Genomic DNA, 25142 nt, shown 5'->3' on the forward strand with positions numbered 1-25142 from the left:
CGCGTTGTTGAGTGTGTTGGACTGCTACACATTAATCTTAAGAAACATACAAACTTGAAAGAAGTATAAATTACGAAAAGGTCATGCAGTGACCTGAACTCTCCTTTTAACAGACAATGTAGACTTCATCTCTGAGTTAATGCAAGTAAGAAACGTATTTACCAGAGGTAAGGTTTCCAAGAAAATAATTTGAAGTGTAATAGCTCTCACCAATATAATTGAATGTTGAATTCAAGATAATACCTTAAAGAAAGGCATGACTCTATATTGCACTTCAGTATTTCTCTCAAAAGGAATTTCAAAGTGCAGTTAATCAGTTTAAAATGCTGTATTTGTAGACAACCATCATAGCTACAGTAGACACAACAAAATCCCAAACACAACAATGAAATGAATTGTCAAATAATCTGCTTTTGGTCATATTGATGATGGGAAAAATCTTGTCTTAGACATTAAGATATCAGGATTTTAGTTACTCAACTGTGCAACTTATATTCCACACACTGTATTTTCATAGTCCTCAATCATCATTAAACACAAGTAATCACAGAAAAGGCTCAGGTGAGCCTTTTGGCAACTAACAAAACCACAACAAAGATTATTTTACAACTTCACAGTTCTGACAAATCTTGCATTCTCAGATTGTAAATCAGGACCTTTCATAGCTTTAGAAAAGCTACATACCACATGCACTCATTTTCCAATATGCACTTAATCAATTACAGAAATGTGAAAGGCCTGTGAGACTGAGTATCCCCCACTTCTCTGACTTGACTGTAACTCTATCCCAAATTCCAAGGCCAATATTAATTTAAATAATGAGAACAAGTACTCATAACTATAGCAGTATAAAAGGGAATGGGCGTGTGCCCCCTGCATGACATCCTCCCACTCCAACTGAGGAAAGCAGACATTGCTCAGGCCAAAATCCCAAGAGGGCCATCAAAAAGTATCCTTTGCTTGTTGGTCTACATCCCAGATCCATTATTTTTCCCACATTTTTTATTCTTACTCCTGTGAACTCAATATCCAAGTGAAGATGGAAGCAATTCAGCAAGGTTGCTGATTAACAAAAAGGGAGCTACTGTACTGCCAAAGCTATTGTAAATGTAATTGTGCAACCATTTGCATTAGAGAATATGTGATTATGCAAATTAATAAAAATAAAAGTTAAATAGAGACAATTGTAACAGATGTAAATGTACAAAAATGAATATTTCACAAAAAGTATAAGGTGAAGAAGGGACCAAGAGAGTCAAGGAGGCCAATCAAATCACGGGTTATAAACTGAGAAGAGACTAATAAAACTGAACCAAAAATTTGGATCAAAGCAGTTTTAAATTTAAAGAAATAATACTTTTTAAAATGTCCTGTAATGCTCAGAGTGCAGAGAATTGAAAGCAGTTATATTAATTATGTGAAGGAGATGTAGGTATGAACACAGTAAGATGAATGGAATGCAAATTGGCAGAAGTGAAGAAATATATATACAGTCATAGAGATGTACAGCACGGAAACAGACGCTTCGGTCTAACTCGTCCACGCCAACCAGATATCCCAACCTAATCTAGTCCCATTTGCCAGGACATGGCTCCTATCCCTCTAAACTCTTCCTATTCATATACCCATCCAGATGCCTTTTAAATACTGTAACTGTACTAGCCTCCACCACTTCATCTGGCAGCACGTTCCATCGCACATCACATATATGTGAAAATGTTGCCCCTTAGGTCTCTTTTTTCATCTTTCTCCTCTCATCCTCAACCTATGCTCCCTAATTCTGGACTTCCCGACCACAGAGAAAAGACCTTTTCTACTTATCCATGCCCCTCAAGATTTTATAAACCTCTATAAGATCAGCGCTCAGCCTCCGATGTTCCAGGGAAAACAGCCCCAGTCTATTCAGCCTCTCCCTTAACTCAAATCGTCTAACCCTGGCAACATCCTTGTAAATCTTTTGTGAACCATTTCAAGTTTTGCAACATCTTTCCAATAGGAAGGAGACCAGAATTGCATGCAATATTCCAAAAATGGCCTAACTAATGTCCTGTACAGCTGCTACATGACCTCCCAACTCTTAGACTCAATGCTCTGACCACTAAAGGAAAGCATACCAAACACCTTCTTCACTATCCTATCTACCTGTGATTCTAGTTTCAAGGAACAATAAACCTGCACTCCAAGGTCTCTTTGTTCACTTCCTCGGACCTTACCATTAAGTGTATAAGTCCTGCTAAGATTTGCTTTCCCAAAATGCAGCACCTCGCATTTATCTAAATTAAACTCCATTTACTACTCCTCAGCCCATCGGCCCAACTGATCAAGATCACATTGTACTCCAAGTAATCTTGTTCACTGTCCATTACACCTCCAATTTTGATGTCATCTGCAAACTTACTAACTATACCTCCAATGTTCACATCCATATCATTTATGTAAATGATTAAAAGTAGTGAACCCAGCACCGATCCTTGTGGCACACCACTGGTCACAGGCCTTCAGTCTGAAAAGCAACCCTCTGCCACCATCTTCTTCTATCTTCTTCAAGCCAGTTCTGTATCTAAATGGCTAGTTCTCCTTGTATTCCATGAGATATAATCTTGCTAACAAATCTCCTATGAGGAACCTTGTAGAACACCTTACTCAGGTCCATATAGATCATGTGCACTGCTCAATCAATCCTCTTTGTTACTTCTTCGAAAATCTCAATCAGGTTTGTGAGACATGACCTCCCACGCACAAAGCCATGTTGACTATCCCTAATCAGTCCTTGCCTTTCCAAATATATGTACGTCCTGTCTTTCAGGACTCCCTCCAACAACTTGCCCACCACTGATGTCAGGTTCACCGGTCTAGAGTTCCCTGGCTTGTCCTTACAACCTTTCTTAAATAGTAGCTCCACATTAGCCAACCTCCAGTCTTCCGGCACCTCACCTGTGACTATCCATGATACATATACCTCAGCAAGAGGCCCAGCAATCACTTCCCTAGCTTCCCAGAGAGTTCTAGGGGACACATGATCAGGTCCTGGGAATTTATCCACCTTTATGAGTTTCAAGACATTGAGCACTTCCTTCCCTGTTATGTGGACGTTTTTCAAGATGTCACCATCTATTTCTCCACATTCTATATCTTCTATGTCCTTCTCCACAGTAAACATTGATGTGAAACCTTTGTTTATTATCTCCCCCATCTCATGCAGCTCCACACATAGGCTACCTTGCTGATCTTTGAGGGGCCCTATTTACCTAGTTATCCTTTTGTCCTTAATATATTTGTTAAAAACCCTTTGGATTCTCCTTAACTCTATTTGCAAAAGCTATCTCATGTCCCTTTTTTTCCCCTCCTAATTTCCCTCTTAAGTATACTCCTACTGCCTTTATACTCTTTGAAGAATTCACTCGATCTATCCTGTCTATACCCGACATATGCTTCCTTCTTTTTTTTAGCCAAAACCTCAATTTCTCTCATCATCCAGCATTCTCTACATCTCCCAACCCTTCCTTTCACCCTAACAGGAATATACCATCTCTGGCCTCTTGTTTTCTCATTTTTGAAGGCTTCCCATTTTCTAGCCCTCCTTTTACCTGCGAACATCTGCCCCAATCAGCTTTTGAAAGTTCTTGCCTAATACCTTCAAAGTTAGCCTTCCTCCAATTTAGAACTTCAACTTTTAGATTTGGTCTATACTTTGCCATCACATTTTTAAACTAATAGAATTATGGTCACTGGCCCCAAAGTGCTCCCCCACTGATACTTCAGTCACCTGCTCTGCTTTATTTCCCAAGAGTAGGTTAAGTTTTGCACCTTCTCTAGTAGGTACATCCACATACTGAATCAGAAAATTGTCTTGTACACACTTAACAAATTCCTCTTAACACTATGGCAGTCCCAGTCTATGTTTGGAAAAGTTAAATCCCCTACCATAACCACCTATTATTCTTACAGATACCTGAAATCTCCTTACAAATTTGTTTCTCAATTTCCTGCTGTTATAAGGGGGACTATAATACAATCCCAAGAAGGTGATCATCCCTTTTGTATTTCTGAGTTCCACCCAATAACTTCCCTGGATATTTTCCCAAGAATATCTTTCCTAAGGACAGCAGTAATGCTATCCCTTATCAAAAATTCCACTCCAGCTCACCTCTTTCCTCCTCCCCACCACCCCCACCCCCCCAACCCCCCAATTGTCTATCCTTCCTATAGCATTTGTATCCTGGACCATTAAGCTGCCAGTCCTGTCCATCCCTGAGCCACGTTTCTGTAATCGCTATGATGTTCCATACACATGTTCTTAACCATGCTCTGCGTTCACCTGCCTTTCCCATTAGCCCTCTTGCATTAAGTAAATGCAATTTAACTTATCAGACCTACCTTGACTTGCTCCTTTTCCTAACTGTACCAGTCTCAGACTGATCTTTATTGCGACTATTTCCCTGGATCCCAACTCTCCCCACCAGTCCCCCCCCTCCCCCCGCCTCCCAAATAGTTTAAATCCTCCAGAGCAGTTCTCGCAAATCTCCTTGCCAGTATATTAGTCCCCTTCCAATTCAGGTACAATCTATCCTTCTTGTACAGCTCACTTCTACCCCAGAAGAAATTCCAATGATCCAAAAATGTGCACCTTTCTCCCCGTACCAGGTCCTCAGCCATGCATTCATCTGCTCTATCCTCCTATTCCTACCCTCACTAGCTCATAGCACCCGGAGTTATCCAGATATTACTATCCTCAAGGACCTCATTTTTAAATTCCTGCCTAACTCTCTATATTTTTTCTTCAGAATCTCATCCTTTTCCTTTCCTATGTCATTAGTTCCAATGTGTACAATGACCTCCTGTTGATCCCTTGCCCTCTGCACCCTCTGTGAGACATCCTTGAACCTGGCACCAGGGAGGCAACACACCATTCTGATTTTTCACTGCTGGCCGCAGAAACATCGGTCTGTGCCTCTGACTAGGGAGTCCCTTATCATAATCAATCGCTTGGAACCCGACGTACCCCTCATTACATTAGAGCCAGTCTCAATACCAGAAACTTGGCTGTATTCCCCTGAGATTCCATCACCCCCTGCATTTTCCAAAACAAAATACTTGTTTGAAATGGGGATAACCACAGAAGATTCCTGAAATACCTGCCTCCTTCTCCTATCGTTCCTGGAGTTAAACCATCTACTTGACTATATTTGCAGCTTTTCCCCTTCCTATAACTGCCATCCATCACACCCCTAGCTCTTGTAAATTCCTCATTGCCTCTAACAGCGGCTCCAACCGATCCATGCAATCTGATAGGATTCGCAACCAAAGACACTTCAACAATTTTTACGAAGGCGAGTGGTTAAGTGCAGGGAGAGCTGCAATGTAATGAAGGAAGGAATATGTCTTGTAGAAAGAAGTGACATGCACAAGAATTTGAGAATCAATATAATTAGTGATCAAAGATTAAAAAATGGATTCTTACAGAAGTAGGATTGTACTATTAATTGTAGCAGAGAGAGCAAAGAAAAATGTATTGACAGATTAGGGAGACAGATTGTTCTTCTTGGAGATTTTAATTATCTTCTCATTGATTAGGGCAAAGAGAAAAGAGAAAATTTTATTTCCATTATGTGTGGGATTCTTTCATTATGGTCTTATACAGTACCTACAAGGGAAGGGACATTGCTAAATGTGGTTAAAATAATTACATTGATCAGGTAGATGAAGTAAATATGAATGAGCGTCTTGAGTGCAGTGTCATAATTTGATAAGGTTTTGAGATAGAGGAGAGGCTGACTATATCGAAAATTTCAGCAAATCGAGAAAGGAATCAATTGTGAGCTGAAAATCGAAATTGTCACATAGGATTTAGATCAACATTGGGATAATTTTTTAAAGATAATTTCAACATAACAAAATAAAACAAAACATTAAAACTGTTCTACTTCAATTTCAAGGTGGTCTGAATGGATGAAATACATAGAAATAAATTCAAACTGAAGAGGCCAGATGCTGTCTGTAGTCACCATACAATATGCATGTAATAAAGGATATACAATAAAGCAAGAAAATTGAAAAGAGATTGCTGGAATCAGTATAAAGAGAGAATCTCAAGAAACATTAAAATAAAATATCAACATTTCTGTAAATGTATCTGTTCAAAAAAAATCAAATGTGAGTGTGATTCTACAGGGGAGAGGTCACTAAATTAACAGAGAAAATTCGAAATTAGTCAGTATAATTATCAGATACTTCTCTTCAGTATTTACAGACATAGTTCTGGAATAAGGTAAATTGTGAAATGGATGGGTGACAGTGAGATTTGCTGAAATATAGTGGATAGACAGAAGTTAATAAGATATTTAAGCGTAACATCAAAGGTACAAAACAAACACAGAAAATGCTGGATTAACTCAGCAGATCATACAGCATCTGTACAGAGAGAAATTGAGTTATTATTCAAAACGAAGAGTTCCAAAGAATAGTCATGAACGGTACAATGCCCATTTTTAAAAGTGTCCGCAGCCAGGATATTTCTGGCATCAGCAGGCCATTCAACCCCCTCCAGCATCCTTTGTCATTCAATAAGATCATGGCTGATCAACTCCACTTTCCTGTTTTCCTCTTACAACCCTGGAGTCTCTTGTCAATTTAAGATCTGTCTCATCTACCCTTGAATATATTGAATGACTTCCACCTTTGCTGTAGTTTGTGGCAGAGAATTCTAAACTCTGAAACAAATAAATTATCTCGATTTTCAATTAAAAAGGGAAATCCATGAAGTAGGCCATTTGGCCCATCGAGCCCGATAATCCTCAACTCCACTTTCCTGCCTTTGGCCTCCTTGATTCCTTGACTGACTAAAGTCTGCTTGTTCTCAGACTTGAAGTTACTTATCAACCCAGCCTCTAATAGCCTTCTGTGGTAAAGAATTCCACAAAATCTCTACTTTATGAAAGTAAAAGATCCCCTTCATTTCATCTCTACAAAATATTCTTCGTAGGGTGGGTGTTGTGTAATGAGAAAAGAATAATTAGCAATCTAGCCATGCGAAGCTCCTTGGGGAAGAGTGACCAGGATATGATAGAATTCTTCATTAAGATGGAGAATGAGGTTGGTTGTTTCTGAGACTATGATCCTAAATCTAAGTAAAGGAGGTAATGATGTTATGAACTACGAGCTAGCTTTGAAAATCTGAGGAATATTACTTATAGGGATAACAGTGGATGGCAATAACAAACATGCAAAGAGCACATGGAGTAACGGCAACAATTGTTCGATTCTGCCTCACACAAAAATAAAACAAGAAAGGGGCCTGACCATAGTTCACAAAAGAAATTAGAGATAGTGGTAAAAACAGAAATTGCTGGAAAAGCTCATCTGTGGAGAGAAATCAAAGTTAATATTTCAGGTCTGAGGAAAGATCACTCAACCCAGGACGTTCACTCCAATTTCTCTCCACAGATGCTGCCAGACCTGTTGAGCTTTTCCAGCAATTTCTATTTTTGGCTCTGCTCTACAGCATCCACTGTTCTTTCTGCTTTTTAAAAAAAATAGAAATAGTATTATATCCAAGGAAGGGGTATAAAAAGTGTTTTTTAAAAAAGCAGCAGACATGAAGATTGAGAACACTTTAGACTTCAGGAAAGGGGGCTATCAGGAGTTGTTAAGACAGGGAAGATAGAGTAAAAAAGCAAGCTTGTGGGGATCATACAAACGTGAGATGTGGGCATCGCTGGCTGGGACTGCATTTATTGCCCGTCCCTATTTGTCATTGAGAAAGTGGTGGTGAGTTGCTTTTTTGAACCGCTGCAGTCCATGTGCTTGAGGTAAACCCGCAGTACCATTATAGAGGGAATTCCACGATTTTAACTCAGCAAGTGAAGGAGCAATAATATATTTCCAAGTGAGGATGGTGAGTGGCTTGGAGGGGAACTTGCAGGTAACATTCCCACGTATCTGTCATCTTTGTTCTTCTACATTGAAGTGATTGTGGGTTTGGAAGGTGTGTGGAAAGTAGACATTGCAGGGGTATGGGGTAGATGTTTGTCAATGTGATATCAATCAAGTGGACTGTGATCTCCTGGATTATATCAAGTGTTTTGGAACTGCATCAACCAGGCAAGTGAAGAGTATTCCCTCACACTCCTGACTTGTGCCTTGTAAATGATGGACAGGCTTTGGGGAGTCAGGAGGTGAATTATTTACTACAGTATTCCTAGCCTCTGACCTGGTCTTGTAGCCACTGAGTATATTTGGGGGTGAATCCAGTTCTGATCAAAGGTAAACCCCAGCATTTTCATAGTTGGGAATTCAGTGATAGTAGTGTCCTCAAATGTCACGAGGCTATGATTAGATTATCTCATATTGGTGATGGCCATTGCCTGGCAATTGTGTAGCATGAATGTTACTTGTCACTTGTCAACTCAAGATTAAAGTGGTGCTGGAAAAGCACAGCAGGTCAGGCAGATTCCGAGGAGCCAGATGCTGCCTGACCGGCTGTGCTTTTCCAGCACCACTCTAATCTTGACTCTGATCTCCAGCATCTGCAGTCCTCACTTTCACCTACTTGTCAGCCCAAGCCTAGATATTGTCCAGATCTTGCTGCATTTGAACATGGGCTGCTTCAGTGTCTGAGGAGTCGCGAATGGTGCTGAACATTCTGCAATCATCTGCAAACATCCCCACTTCTGACCTTATGATGGATGGAAGGTAATTGATGAATCAGCTGAAGATGCTTGGGCCTAGGTAACCATCCTGAGAATGTCCTGGTGCTAAGATGACTGACCTCCAACAACCACGACCATCTTTCTATGTGCCAAGTATGACTTCAAACAGAACTATCAAAACTTCTTTAGGAATATGAAGAGAAAGAAATTAGTGAAAACAAATGTAGGTCTCTTACAGTCATAAACAGGAGAAGCTTTAACAAGGAACAAGGAACAAGGAACAAAGGACAGGCCAATTAAATACATGTTTTGATTCTGTGTTAGATATGATTTACCTGGACTTTCAGAAGACTTTTGATAAGTCCCATATACGATATTAGCTTGCAAAATTAAAGCACATGGAACTGGGGGCAGTGTGTTGGCTTCGATAGAAAACTGACCAGTAAACAGGAAACAAAGTGTAGGAATAAATGGATCTTTCTCCAACCGGCAGTTAGTGGGGTACTGCAGGGATCTCGTAGACTCCAGCTATTCACTATATATAAATGGTTTACATGAGGGTGGGGGTGGGGGGTGAGTGAACTGTAAGGTGGATGCAAGAATGCTTCAGTATGATTTAGACAAGTTGAATAATTGTGTAAATGCATGGCAGATATAGTATAATGTAAATAAACGTAAGGTTATCCTTATATTTGGTAAACAGGAAGGCAGATTCTTATCCAAACAACAATAATTTGGGCAAGGGTGATGTGCAAATAGAGTTGGTGACTCTTGTACACAGTTGCTGAAAGTAAGCATGCAGGTGCAGCAGGTGATGAAGGAAGCAATAGATATATTGGCCTTCATAATGAGAGGATTTGTGTACAGGAACAGAATGTTTTGCTGCAATTGTACAGGACCTTGCTAAGACCACACCTGGAATATTGCAGCTTCGGTCTTCTTGTCTGAGAAAGGATGAAGGGAATGCAATATATTTGCTGAAGTTTAGTAGAATAAAGGAACCCCATAGAAATCTGTAAATCTCTATCAGGACTAGACAGTGTTATTGTAGGAAGGATGTTCCTGATGACCAGAGAGTCCAGAACCAGGGCTCACTGTCTAAGGATGTAGAATAGGCCATATTTCAATGAGAAATTTCTTTACCCAGTGAGTGGTGAGGTTGTGGAATTCACTGGCAGGGAAACCAGGTGAGGGCAAAACATTGAATGTTTTCAAGAAAGAGTTAGAAACGTAGAGGTAGGATTACACCATTTGGCCTTTGAGCCTGATCCACCATTCATAGAGCCATAGAGATATACAGCATGGAAAGAGACCCTTCGGTCCAACCCGTCCATGCTGACCAGATATCCCAACCCAATCTAGTCCCACCTACCAGCACCCGGCCCATATCCCTCCAAACCCTTCCTATTCATATACCCATCCAAATGCCTCTTGAATATTGCAAATGTACCAGCCCCCATCACTTCCTCTGGAAACTCATTCCATACACGTACCACCCTCTGTGTGAAAAAGTTGCCCTTAGGTCTCTTTTATATCTTCCCCTCTCACCCTAAACCTATGCCCTATAGTTTTATTTATCCTATCCATGCCCCTTATAATTTTGTAAACCTCTATAAGGTCACCCCTCAGCCTCCGACACTCCAGGGAAAACAGCCCCAGCCTGTTCAGCCTCTCCCTATAGCTCAAATCCTCCAACCCTGGCAATATTCTTGTAAATCTTTTCTGAACCTTTTCAAGTTTCACAACATCTTTCCGATAGGAAGGAGACCAGAATTGCACACAAACTTCCAACAGTGGCCTAACCAATGTCCTGTACAGCCGCAACATGACCTCCCAACTCCTGCACTCAGTATTCTGACCAATAAAGGAAAGCATACCAAACACCTTCTTCACTATCCTACCTACCTGTGACTCAACTTTCAAGGAGCTATGAACCTGCACTCCAAGGTCTCTTTGTTCAGCAACACTTCCTAGGACCTTACCATTAAGTGTATAAGTCCTGCTAAGATTTGCTTTCCCAAAATGATCATGGCTGATTATCCAACTCAGCACCCTGTTCCTGCTTTCTCCACATGCCCTTAGATCCCTTTAACTCTAAGAATTATGTCTACATCGTACTTGAAAGTTTTTAATGCTTTTGCCTCAACAGATATAGTTTTATAGCCAATGAGGAAAAAGGAGTTGAGGGCAGCTTCTCCTAGTGACTAGAAATAAAGAATAATGCCCCAAGAGGTTTTGTTTTGAGAATGATTCCACTCACAGTGTGTATCAATAATTTATATACAAAGCTCAGATGAGAGTTATTGAGTCACAGAGTCATATATCACAGAAACAGACCCTTTTGTCCAACTCCTTCAGGCTGACCAAATATCCCAATCTGACATTGACCCATTTACCAGCATTTGACCCATATCCCTCTAATTCCTTTCAATTCATATACCAATCCAAATGCATTTTAAATGTGGTCATTGTACCAGCCTCCACCACTCCCTCTGGCAGCTCGTTCCATCTATGCACCACCCTCTGCATGAAAAGGTTACCCTTCAGATCTTTCCTCTCTGACCTTAAACCTGTATCCTCTAGTTTGATGATACTAAAATAGCAAGCACAGTCAAAATTTCTGTATATCAAAGAAAGCTTTGAGGGGATAATGCTCTCATAAAGATATGGGCAAGTTAGCAGCAGATGGAATTCAGTGTCAGTAACTTTGAGGTGATACATTATGGTGCAACAATTAAAAGTAACAAACATGCTTGTTGGAAAGCAGGGTGACATGGAACAGGGAATGAGATTGTACTTCTTTAAAACCGAAGAGATCTGTCCTGGCACAACAATGAAATATAAGTGCTGTATAGTTTTGCTGTCTCTAATCCAGAGATTTCAGACAACTGATGGTTCCTACCACAGCCTGGTTGAAATCAGCCAATGTAGCAGAATGAGCTGCAAATCAAAACCTGTGTTTTTCTGATCTAGATAATGGATCCAGATATTGATAATAAACACAGGAGGCCATCAGTTAGCTCTTTCAATACCTTGAACTTGTACTGAATAACAATGAAGGAACATTGAAGGAAATTAAGGGGAAATCAATCGATGTAAAGACTCCATTAGTGATCTTCTTTCCACTTGTTTGGCGTATCCTGAAAGCTCTGATCTAAAGTACTCTTGGTATATTACTATCTAAGTAGCTTCACAAGGCAACAGAGAACCTTTTGAACTAAAGGGGTAATTTGCAGACTGCTTTTAGCAGCTAAGTGGATGCTGAACCTGTGTGATGTGGTAATAAATCACACAGCAACTTAGAGAAGCCGCTCCTTGCTCTTTTCAATGCTATCAGCATAAGTAACGTGAATCAAGAGCTGAAAGCATCTATGTATTCAACTATTTCGGTATCATATTTCATGTTTGGTTCATTTCTGTCTATTGATAAGCATCATAAAAACTTGATTCCATGAAGACAGTCATTGCATTTTAAACAGAAAGAAATCAACTGTTCATCGTCAAATAAATTGTATGTATCTTACTATCAATATCAACATTTTTATGGCATTATCTGCTTGAGGTGCTACCTTGAATGAATCGTAGCTCTGAATATTAGGTTCTAAAGAGGCACAGACTCAACCACTGCAGAAGACAAAATGCAATCAACTGTTTGTCATTTCTTTCGCGATGGTGTCTCAAATATCTGATGGGATATTGACTTCGCAGAAGGAGGTTTCTTTTTCCTATTCATGTTTAGCAAACAGAGAAAAGAGAGAAAAGATTGTCTTGCTGATCAATTTTCAAGGACTTTGTAAAGCAATTCTAGGAGCTCTGACAGCCGGATGTGCAGCTTGAGAGATGCAATAGGAATGAAAGGGGAGAAACGCTCATTGAGATCACCTGATTGATTCTGTCTATTTGTGCAGTCTATTCATAATCTTAAAGACTTCCACCAAGTTATCTGTTTTCAGTTTACTGAAGGAGTATCTCCAACCTGTTCAATGTTTAAGAAAATAAGTTATCTCTCAGTTCTGGTATGATTCTAAGTCCTATTTACACATTTTCTCATGCTTGTGTTGGGTTTTATAGTGTGAAGATCTGTGTGCAGTTCTCTAAATATGGCTTGGCATTTATATCTAAGTTATATATTTTTCACCCCAAACAGTTTCTTATTTCAAATACATTGGTGATAATTCTGCTTATTCATGTAAAGTGCTTAAATTCCCGTTTTTAAAGCTTAAAGAAAGGCAAGAAGCACAATAATTTAGTGCTGGGGCCTTAATGTTTTACAACCTGTATGGAGGGACTTTGATGAAGGGACAAAAGTAATGCTTGCTAAATGACACCAAAAAGGTAGGAAAGTGGATGTAGGTTTGCTCGCTGAGCTGGAAGGTTTGTTTTCAGATATTTCATCACCATACTAGGTAACATCATCAGTGAGCCTCTGGATGAAGCCAGAGGTAGGAAAATAACTAGTGAAGAGGACATAAGGAAATTACAAAGTAGTATAGATAAGTATGAGTCGATAAAGATCTGTAATATAATGTCAGAAAATGTATACAGTATAGATCTTATAGCTATTGGAATCAGTTTAAAAAAGATTTACTAGTTAGTAATGGAATGTCCAGTTTGTCTCCTCAGGATAGATTGGAGTGGCAAGGCTCATACCTGCTGGGGTTTAGAAGTTTAAGAATTTCAATATTGAAACATATATAAAATATTGAGGGGCCTGACAGAATGGACACAGAAAGGATGCTTCCTCTTATGGGGAAGCTTAAAGATGAAGTCAGTCATGACAGATGAGAAAAAAAAATTAGGGTGATGAGTCTTTCGATCTCTTGTCCACAAAGGGCAGTGAAAACAGGGTGTTTGAATATATTTTAGCGAAAGGTAAATCAATTCTTGATAAGCAAGGTGTTGACACTTTATCAGGCGCATGTGGAAGTGTGGAATACAATAACCAGATCTGATTAGCCATGATGTTTTTGAATGGTGGCACAGACTTGCAACCCACTCTTGTCCCTCTGTTCATATTCTCACTGTCGTGCTTTCAGCACGATTAAAAATCTTATCACACTACTTTAAAGAAGCAAAAGGAGAGGACAGTGGCTCAGTGGTTAGCATGCTGCCTCACATCACCAGGGAACAGGTTTGACCTCACCCTTGAGTGACTGTCTGTGTGGAGTTTGCACATTCCCCAAGTGTCTGCGTTGATTTCCTCTGGGTATTCTAATTTTCTCCTACAGCCCAAAGATGGGCAGGTTAGGTGGATCGGCTGTGCCAAATTGCCCTGTAGTGTCCAGGGATGTGCAGATTAGGTGATTTATCCAGGGAAATGCAGGGTTACAGGGATAGGGTGGGCAAATGGGTGTGGGTGGGATGCTCTTTGGAGGATCAGTGTGGACTCGATGGGCCGAAAGGCTGACTTTAACTTCATTGGGATTCTATTTAAAAAAGAGATGGGAAATATCTCTGATGTTTTGACCAATATTTGCCAATAAACATCAAAATAAAACAAATAATTCCTCTCTGTGGGAGCTTGCTGTCGAAAATTAGCTTTGCTGTTCCCTAGATGGCAACCGTGACTAAACTTCAAAAGGTCTTTTTTTGGCTGTAAAGTGCTTTGAAATTTTCAGAGGTTGTGAAAAAAGATTTTTACATCCAAGTCCTACTTCAGCCATAAAGAAAGATGTGGGTGAATCGCAAGTATTGTAGCATGTTGAGTATCTTGCTGTAATTAATTTTCATGACAAACCAGCCAAATTGAAAAACTAGTTGTACAAGCAGGATAACAATTCGCTCTCCTATTTTGTACAAGATGCATTCAGCTTGCAATCCAAATCAATCCACATCATAATTGTTGTTTTATGATTTTTGTGATGTACACTCAGAGAATAAATGGGGACAGCTGAAGAATCATGAAAATAAAGTTGCTCAATTAGAAATCCAGCCAAATATCCTGTGATTATCATTGCTTCTGATAGCATGCATCAGTGTTTCTTTAGTATTTTACCAAATAAAGTCTTATTTTACATGACAAATATAATTTACCATTAACTGCATTTTGTTTCCTAACTAGGGTCTTCAAGGTCTCCCAAGATTTTCATGGGAGTATTTCAGTTGTACAAATTGAAACTGTTTTTATGTTTCTGGATTTGTAAATTGTTTATAAAAGTTGAAGAAAATCTGAATGCATTTTTACAATGATGGTTTCACTTGTTCCCTTCTCAAAAAATGCCATCAAAGTCTCAGAATGGTTAGTGCTCACAAATGATTTGCAAAATGTATGTTTGGGGTAATTTTATAAACCTGCATTACCAATCAAATAATCTTGGATGGCAAGCAGCATAATGTTTATGCACATATCACCAGCAACCCCATTAAAAATAACATTCCTTGTCTTTTTTTGTGTGTGTTGTGAAGTTAATCTCCTTTTATCTCTTCAACATATTTTCGAAATCCTTTCTTGCTGAGAATAGCATTTGACCATTAATTATTGAAAAATATATTTCTGGTGAATAATTGGTCTCCTTGGAGTGAACAATATGAGCATTATTCTCAAATTGTATCTTTTTGATGCCCAGAATCCTTATCAAATAGTTCAGTTATATTGTCAGAAAATTATTGTTGGAGAAAAAAGTATGTTTGCTCAGCCCACCTTCAACCACTCTGCGGAGGTTGTGTTGATTTCTTTCATACAGGGAATACTGTGGTCTGCCACCTACAAATTCCTGATGATGTTTATCCTGAAAAAGTAGCACACAGATTGTGCAGATAGCATCCCACTACACTGACTACCAATGGGCAATTGACACAATCTGCATATTGCCACTTGAACTGGTGCTGTTTGAGTAAATTGTTCTCCCAGTGGACCAGAAAAACATTACCTTTCGTAATGGTAACACAAAATGTTCCCATTTCTCATGTTATTCATCTTATGGTTTTGCTGAGTGTTGCTGCCAATTTTGTGTTAGTTTATCAGTAAAATATGAGCAACCTGTAACACTGATCATTCATAAATGGATTCAGGTGATCAAAAAGCCTCCCTACAATCAATTGAAGTCAAATATCATTTATCACCAGGTTATAGTCTGACAGATTTACTTAAAATCACCAAGCTTTCGGAGCACTGCTCCTATGTTGGGTGACATCACAAATCTATTGCACTATAATCTGGTGTCATGTGACTTTTGGCTTTGTCCACCACAGTCCAACACCAGCACCTCCACATCATAATTGAATGAAAGGACCTTTGTCCAATCAGCCTATGTTGAATTAAAATCCAGATGACAAGGTATAATGTATTACATTGTTTCATCACCCACTCCCCTTGTTCATTTTATAATGGGGTCCTAGATGTATGATATCTAATTTCAGCATTTGTAAACATATGCAGATGCACTTTTCAAATTCAATAAATCTCTGCAAATCTAAAAGTATTTCAAAATCCCACCTGACTATTTCCGGTGTGGAAATAAAATTATCCTACCAGAAGTATGATGACTAATAAATTAATTACATTTTGGAATAAAATCTCTGTGATTCTGTTGATGTAGTGATATTGTTTGCAATGATATATGATGTCTATGACTTAACTTGTCATATTCTATTTGCAAGCAAACAGAGTAAACATTGACAGTCATTCATGTTCCTCAATGCACGGCCTGCGTAGCGAGGTAATAAAAGCTCTTTGCTTCTTTGAGATGTATTTGCCCAAGAGCTCATCTGACCTTTGCTGCCTAGTTGTGATAATCTTCTGCCACAAGCAATAAAAGTACATAATACAAAGCCAAATATGAAACTCAAAATATAGACCCCTGCACAGTGAGTGACACAAGTTATTGGCAAACTTGCTGCTCATGACAAAAATGACAATTTTTTAATGACAGATAGATAGGAGACATTCATATAAAGGGTTCGGAAGAAGAGTCATACTGGGACTTGAAATGTTTTTCTCTCTCCACAAGCGCTGCCAGACCAAGTTCTGTTTTTGTGTCAGATTTCCAGCATCTTCAGTATTTTGCTTTTATGGAAAGGAATCCGAATTCAAGAAGCCCCTGTGTTTGTGATATATCATAATACGGATAAATTTTATTTGTAACTCATTGGGTCAAAATTGTTTTATCTTTGTAGGAGGCTGTCGCCAGGAAATAAATGCAAATCAATATCCAGTATTACGTACGGTGATCAAAGGTCAAATCTGAATGCTGATGTAAGTATCATTTGATAAGACCTCTTGCCTATCTTTGACGTGGCTAATTAAAGCAGCAGGATGTGACTGTTTTTAAAAAATGCATCCTTCTTCTTTGAGAACAATGCCTTCCAAACTATTTTCCTACGTAATCAAATTTTAACACTTAAATTAAATTTGACCTCTGATGCCAATAAAAACAGAATAGCAATAAAACAGCCTCGTAACATTGAGTACATAATCATTAAAGATCACATCGTATAGATCAATGCATACAGATATATATAAAAGTCGGTGCTTTTAAAGAATTTTGTAAAAATGTTATTTTATGGGTTTAGGTTTCATTCAAGTTTGCCATACCAATGAAGTCCATCTCTACACCCTTCCTATACACACACAGATATACACACAGATGTACATTCACATGAATACAGGACACACACGTACATGCCCAATATGCACACACAAGCCAAGCCTGCCTGCATTCATCAATCCCATGACCTGCGTATTGTCTATGAAGAAATTCATATTCTCCTAATACTTTTTTAAATCAAAACTTGCTATTCTTGTTGAATTTACTCTCCCACACTTAACTGTAGAAAGCTGATGCGAAGAACACTATGTAATTGCTACTGTCCCCTCACATGGATTAGGTAATAAACAGGAAGATTACTCCCTGATAAGGCCCTCCCATAGCCCCACACCTTCTATCAACACCACACATACACATTGCAAGAACTGACTGAGGCTAGCCTTTCGAGACTCTCCAAAGACAAAGAGTCTCAACCTCTTCATAAAAATCTAACTTTGGTAGTATTCGACTGAAATTTTAACTGAAATTTACTTTGCAAATTCTAATTCCTTGCATATAGCAGGATTTGAGGAAAGTGAGGACTGCAGATGCTGGAGATCAGAGTCAAAGAGGATGGTGCTGGAAAAGCACAGCCAGTCAGGCAGCATCCGAGGAGCAGCACAGTCAATGTTTTGAGAATTATCTCTTCATCAGGAATGAGGCAGTGGCCCAAGAGGGCTGAGAAATAAATGGGAGGGGGATTGGGCTTGGGGGGAAGGTAGCTGGGAATGCAATAGGTAGATGAAAGTGGGGGTGAAGGTGATGGGTTGGAGAGGAGGGTGGAGCAGAAAAGTAGGAAGGAAGATGTACAGGTAGGACAGTTCAAGTGGGTGGTGCCAAGTTGGAAGGCTGGAAGGCTTATTTGGGCTAAGGCGCAAGGAGGGGAAATGAGGAAACTGATGAAATCCACATTGATCCCATGTGGTTGGAGGGTCCCAAGGCAGAAAATGAGGTGTTCTTCCCCCAGGCGGCGGGTAGCTAGAGTTTGGCGGTGGAGGAGGCCCAGGACTTGCATGTCCTTGGCGGAGTGGGAGGGGGAGGGAGACCATTCCCTTCGCAACTCCCTTGTTAGGTCCACACCTCCCACCAAACCACACTCAACTCCTGGCACCTTCCCCTTCCACCGCAAGAAGTGCAAACCTGCATTAACTTACAGAATATTTCAGAGAACATCTTTGGGACACACGCACCAAGCAACCCCACCGCCCTGTGGCTGAACACTTTAACTCCTCCTCCCACTCTGCCAAGGACATTCAAATCCTGGGCCTCCTTCACCGCCAAACTCTCGCCACTTCAAGTCTGGAGGAAGGTCGTCTCATCTTTGGCCTTGGGACACTCCAACCACACAGAATCAATGTGGATTTCACCAGTTTCTTCATTTCCCCTCCCCCCACCTTATCCCAGGTCTAAACTTCCAACTTGGCACCGCCCTCTTGACCTGTCCTACCTGTCCATCTCCCTTCCCACCTACTTGCTCTATCCTCCTGTCTGATCTATCACCATCACTCCCATCTACCTAACGCAGCCCCACCCCCTCCCATTATCTCTCAGCCCCCTTGGGCCACTCCCACATTCCTGATGAAGAGCTCATGCTCGAAACGTCGACTCTCCTGCTCCTCAGATGCTGCCTGACAGCCTGTGCTTTTCCAGCACCGCACTCTTCAATTAAGCAGTGCTTTAAAGATCTCCATTGGAAGAGCAACTGAAGTTGGTAATTAAGTAAAACAACATAAACTGGGTCTTCTGCAACTGGGGTCAGCTAGCTCTTTAATTTCAGAAGCATATAATTAAAAGTCTCTCAGAGTTTTTTGGCACTGTCATAGTGTGCGTCTTCTGGGCTAGTCATCTGGGTTCAAGTTGCACATGCCCTGGAGGTGTGTCAGAACATGTCCAAACAGGTTGATGAGAATAAATACGAACAAATGCATTTCACTGCCATTAGCACTTAGTTTTTTGATATATTTTATTCAGGGTCTGATTAGTTTCTGATGCCTTAGTGAATGCCAATCGTCTGTCCAGTTTCATTTTTCTCTTTTTTGGCGTTTTGTTGGTTAATACAATGGCTTGCTTGGTCAGTTCAAAGGGCAGTAACAACTCAACCATATTCCTTTAGGGGTGGAACCACATGTAGATCAAACAAGCAGTTTTTCTTCTCTAAAGGACACAAGTTATAGAATCCCTACAGTGTGGAAGCAAGTCATTCATCCCATCAATCCCCTGTGAAAAGCATCCTACCCAGATCCACCCTCCTACCCTATCCCTGGAACCCTGCATTTTCTATGGCTAATTTACATAGCTTGCAATTCCGTGGATACGATGGAGCAATTTAGCATGACCAACCTGCCTGACCTGCACATCTTTAGACTGTGGGAGGAAACCAGAGCACCCACAGGAAACCTGCGCAGACATAGGGAGAATGTGCAAACTCGACGACTCGCCTAAGGCTGGAATCGAACCCAGGTCCCTGGTGCTGTGAGATAGCAGTGCTAACCACTGAGCCACCATGCTGCTTCTCATCAACTAGAGAGGTTTTTACAAAAATTAATAAAACTCATCATTAGACTTTTAATTCCATGTTTTTAATGAATCAATTTCCATACTTGCTTTGGTGTGATTCAAATCTGGATAACTGTGAAGGAGACAAGAAGACAGGACAAACATAGCTGAGCATCGAATGTACCACTGTTAGAGAGAAGAAGGGTGAGAGATGGCTTAATTAAGACATGTAAGATAATCAGAGGGTTAGATAGGTTGGACAGTGAGAGCCTTTTTCCTCAGATAGTGATGGATAGCATGAGGGGACATAGCTTTAAATTGAGAGGTGATAGATATAGGACAGATGTCAGAGGTAGTTTCTTTACTCAGAGAGTAGCATCGACCAACTTTGCGAAACTGAGGACTGCAGATGCTGGAGATTAGAGTCAAGAGTCTGGTGCTGGAAAAGCGCAGCAGGTCAGGCAACATCCGAGGAGCAGGAAAATTCACATTTTGTGCAAAAGTCCTTCATTAGGAATGAGTCTGAGAGCCTTGAGGGTGGAGAGATAAATGGGAGGGGATTGGAGTTGGGAGGAAGGTAGCTGAGAGTGTAATAGGTGGATGGAGGTGGGGTGAAGGTGATAGGTTGGAGAGGAAGGTGGAGCAGATAGATGGGAAGGAAGATTGACAGGTGGGACAAGTTATGAGGGCAATGCTGAGCTGAAAGTTTAAATCTGGGATAAGATGGAGGGAGGGGAAATGAGGAACTGGTGAAATCCATATTGATGCCGTGAGGTTGGAGAGTCCCGAGGCAGAAGATGAGGTGTTCTTCCTCCAGGAGTCGGATGGTGAGGAAGTGGCAATGGAGGAGACCCAGGACTTGCATGTCCTTGGCGGAGTGGCAGGAAGAGTTGAAGTGTTCAGCCACAGCTACCTGGATTACACTTGGAGTGGGTGTCCTAGAGATGTTCTCTGAAGCTCTCTGTGAGTAGGTATCCTGTCTCCCCAGTGTAGAGGAGAACGCATCATGAAATGTGGAAGTGTAGATGAAACTTTGATAGATGTGGAAGGCTCCTTTGGGGCCTTGGATGGAGGTGAGGGAGGAGGTGTGGGTGCAGGTTTTGCAATTCCTGTGGTGGCAGGGGAGGGTGCCAGGATGGGACGGGTAGGTTGTTGGGGGCATGGATCTGACCAGGTAGTCACAGAGGGAATGGTCTTTACAGAAAGCGGATAGGGATGGGGAAAGAAATATATCTCTGGAGGTGGGGTCCATTTGTAGGTGTCGGAAACGGCAGAGGAAGATGCGAAGTATACAGAGGTTGATGGGGTGGAAGGTAAAAACCAGGAGGATTCTTTCCTTGTTGGGTTAGAGGGGTGGGATTCAAGGGCGGCAGTGCAGGAAGTGGATGAGATACGTTGGAGGGCATTATCAACCACATCGGAGGGGAAATTGCGGTCTTTGAAGAATGAGGCCATCTGGTGTGTTCTGTGGTGAAACTGATCCTCCCGGGAGCAGATGCAGCAGAGGTAGAGGAATTTGGAATAAGGGATAGCATTTTTACAAGAGGCAGATTGGGAGGAAGTATAATCCAGGTAGCTGTGGGAGACAGTGGGTTTGTAGAAAATGTCAGTGCTAAGTCAGTCACTGTTGATGGAGATGGAGAGGTCCAGGAAGGGGAGGGAGGTGTCAGAGATGGTCCAGGTGGATTTAAGGTCAGGGTGGAATGTGTTCGTGAACCACCTTTATGGACATTTAAATGGTTATTGGATAGGCATATCGATGAAAATGGAATAGTTGATCCAACAGGTCAGCACAATATCGAGGGCTGAAGGGCCTGTACTACGCTATAATGTTTTATGTTCTATGAATAGGGAATGAAGTCAAGAGACATTGTTAAGACACTGCCTGATTGGCCCCAGTATTCGCAATGAAATAGATGATCTACACAGGCAAATAGATTTAAATGGTTAGGATGTAATTGCCATTCCAGAAACATGACTGTCTGGTGGCAAAGACGGGGAACTGAATATTCAACAATATTCAATATTTAGGAAGGACAGGCGCGAAGGAAAAGGAGGTGGAATTGTTCTAACAACACAAAATGGAATCAGAGCATCAGTAAGAGGGGAAACTCAGATCAGAAGAACAAGGTGGGTAATTTATTTGGGTCAAATGCAGAAACAGCAAAAGGCAGCAGCCCTTGGATGGAGTTATTTGTAGATCACAAAGTAGTGGTGACAGTGTAGGACATGGTATAAATTAAGAGATGTGAAATATTTGTCACATTGACAAGACAGTAATCATGAATGATATCAATCTGCATTTAGACTGGGTAAACCAACTAAAGCTGGAAAGGATAAGTTTTCAGAGTGTCTTCAGGATGCTTTTGTAGACCAGGATATTGAAGAGCCAGCTAGAGATTGTGCTGTTTTGGATCTTATATTACCTAATGTAAAAAGGTTGTTCAATACCCTTGTAAAAAAATCTTTCAGGATGTATGGACACAATATGATAGAAGCTTTACCTAATGTTTATATCCCAAGATCCACTTCATTCTGGGGTACTGAATTCCATTGAGTCATGACCCCTTGAGAGAAGTAATTTCTCCTTATCTCTATTTTATATCTACTGCACTTATGCTAAATCTATGACCTCTCATTCTCGATCACCTCATCAGAGGAAACATCCTCTTTGTCTACATTGTCAATGCTCTCTAGCATCTCATATACCTCAATGAGATCTCATTCTTCTAAATTCTAGAGAATAGGCCAAAACTTCTCAATCTCTCTTCATAAGACAAATCCCTCATCTCCGGAATCAATCTATTGAACCTCCTCGGAACTGCCTCCAATACAATTACATCCCCCTGATGTAAGGGGAACAAAATTGTATGCAATATTCCAGGTGTAATTTCACTAATGCCTTGCACAGTTGCAGCAATACTTCCCCACATATATGTTTTATTCCTTTAGCAATAAATGAGAAAATACCATTTAGCTTCACTATGTGCAAACCAGCATTCTGTCGTTCATAAATAAGGACACCCAGATCCTTTTGCAGTGAATTTTCTCTCCATTTAGATAATAAACTGCATTTTTATTCTGCTGACCAAGATGGATAACCTCACATTTATCCATGTTGAACTTCATCTGCCAAGTTTTGGCGCATTTGACTGAACCTATCCATATGGAAACCCTACAGTGCAGATAGTGGCCATTCAGCCCATCAAATCGGCACTTAACCTCTGAATAGTACCCCAACCAGATCTTCCCATTCCAGAATGATAAAGATGCAGGGCTAGGACAGATTTGTTTTCACTTGAATGTTGGAGGCTGAAGGGCAATCTGTTAGAGAATTACAAAATTATGAGAGGCATGGATAGAATGGATAGTTGGACTTTGTCAATTACTAGGGGACACTGATTTGAGGTAAAAGGGGGTAAGCTTAAAGGAAAACTGAGAGGCAAGTGTTTCTTACACAGAGGGTGGTAAGTGTCTGGTATGCGCTGCAATAGAATAACAATGTTTAAGATGCATATTGACATGATACATGAATAGGCAGGGATTAGAGGGATCTGGACTTAGTAGAGGCAAAAGGTTTTTAATTTAGAAAGGCATCATGTGTCGGCAGAGAATTGGTCGGCTGAAGGGTTTGCTCCTGTGCTGTAATCTTCTTTGTTCTTTGGTCTTTATTCGAGGAGAGCATTAGAGAAAGTTGGGCCAGGAGGGTGAGTGGAGAGGAAGGATGTAACTAATTGGATAGCCTTGATGTTAGTGCCAATGGACTTCTCAGACTCATGGTGGAGGGATTAGTGAAGACAATTTCAACAACTACACTAACTTGCAGTTCCCATGTGTAAGCAATTCGATTGTGATCCGAAGACTTTGCACAGAGGTTGATGCCTCCCTTTTGGAAGCTATGCAGTGGGAAGATGGGTTGCGTGTCTGTAAAATTAATTGTGCGAGCTTCCTGTTTGATACTGATGATGTAGAAGTGCCCATGTTAGACTAGGGTGGACAAAGTCAGCAGCCACATGACACCAGGTTATAGTCCAACAGGTTTATTTGAAATCCCAAGCTTTTGGAGTGCTGCCCCTTCGTCGGGTGAAATGATGAAGGAGCAGTGCTGATTTAGGAGCAGCGCTCTGAAAGCTTGTGACTTCAAATAAATCTGTTGGACGATAACCTGGTGTCATGTGACTATTATCTGGTGTCAAGCACCCCTGACCAAAGCCAGGTCAAGACGTCCAAATTATTGACAACTTCAGAGGTGCTTTCTTCCTGGTCACTCATTTTGCAGATGACAACAGGAGGGTAGACATATGAAGGTAAACCTGCTCCATCATTGGCTTCCTTTCTACATCGAGCATTCACCCTGTCTGCGCCATGATCCTCAGTACCTACCTTTGTCCTTTGCTCCCAACATTTCAATTTTTCCAACGAGGTGCAATCCCAGCAGGGATCACTGCTCATGGTGGCACGCATGGGACGAGAAAAATTGACGGGCAGCTCTCATGGGGCTGGGTTTCTTTTGGAGTGAGGAGCAAAAGTCCCACCTCCAGTCAGTCACGAATGGAGCAGTAAATACTGTGAAGCTGCTGAAATCTTCACCAACATTTTCATCATCATGCCAGCAAACTCCTTCATATAAAAAATCCTGCACATTAGGACAAGGATCTAAATGCTTTGTCGATGCAGAGCATCATATTTGGATAAGCCCCTTCAACATCAGTACCGTTTGCAGCAATTGAGATTTTGTGTGCCCAGATTCCATCGGGGAAGCCTTAGTTGGCTGCCTTCAGGATAGAAAGTTTCCTGATAGATATTTACTCATCAACCTATCAACAGAGATGTTATGGCACACTTCTAGAGCGGGTGGGATTTGAACCTGCATCTCTAGGTTTCAAGGTAGGAACATTACCACTGTTCCCTAAAGAAAGTAATCTAATATTCCTGATGGATTGATATCCCAAGTCAAAAAGTGTAGTGCTGGAAAAGCACAGCTGGACAGGCAGCATCCGACGAGCAGGCAAGGACGACACCTCCTCCCACCCTATTACCTGTAAAAACATTATCCCTTACCTTCAATTCCTCTGACTTACCCGCATCTGCTCCCAGGAGGACCAATTCCTTCAAAGGATATCCCAAATGGCCTCCTTCTTCAATGACTGCAAATTCCCCTCCCACATGGTCAATGATGTCCTCCAGCGCATTTCTTCCACTTCCTGCTCTTCTGCCCTTGAACCCCATCCCTCCAATCTCAACAAGGACAGAACCTCCCTGGAGTTCACCTTGCACCACACCAACCTCTAGATACATCACATCATCCTCTGCCATTTCTGCCACCTACAAACAGATCCCACCACCAGAATATATATTCCCTCTCCACCCTTACCTGTGTTCTGCAGAGACTATTCCCTCCGCGACCCCCTTGTTAGGTCCATGCATCCCACCAATCCATTTTCCACTCACGGCAACTATCCAAGCCACCGCA

At 41.0% G+C, this 25142-nt stretch overlaps 1 protein-coding gene across 1 annotated transcript in view; it reads left to right on the top strand.

Annotated features, from left to right (window-relative positions):
• LOC140480282 (MAM and LDL-receptor class A domain-containing protein 1-like) overlaps window positions 1–25142 on the top strand; it is a 404689-nt gene that overhangs the window by 368901 nt on the left and 10646 nt on the right. Inside the window, exon 38 of the mRNA XM_072574989.1 lies at window positions 16764–16842. Within this exon, the coding sequence (XP_072431090.1) occupies window positions 16764–16842 (79 nt within the window). The remainder of the gene's footprint in view (window positions 1–16763; window positions 16843–25142) is intronic.

Source organism: Chiloscyllium punctatum, chromosome 8 (assembly GCF_047496795.1).
Source record: "Chiloscyllium punctatum isolate Juve2018m chromosome 8, sChiPun1.3, whole genome shotgun sequence".
Taxonomy (NCBI): domain Eukaryota; kingdom Metazoa; phylum Chordata; class Chondrichthyes; order Orectolobiformes; family Hemiscylliidae; genus Chiloscyllium; species Chiloscyllium punctatum.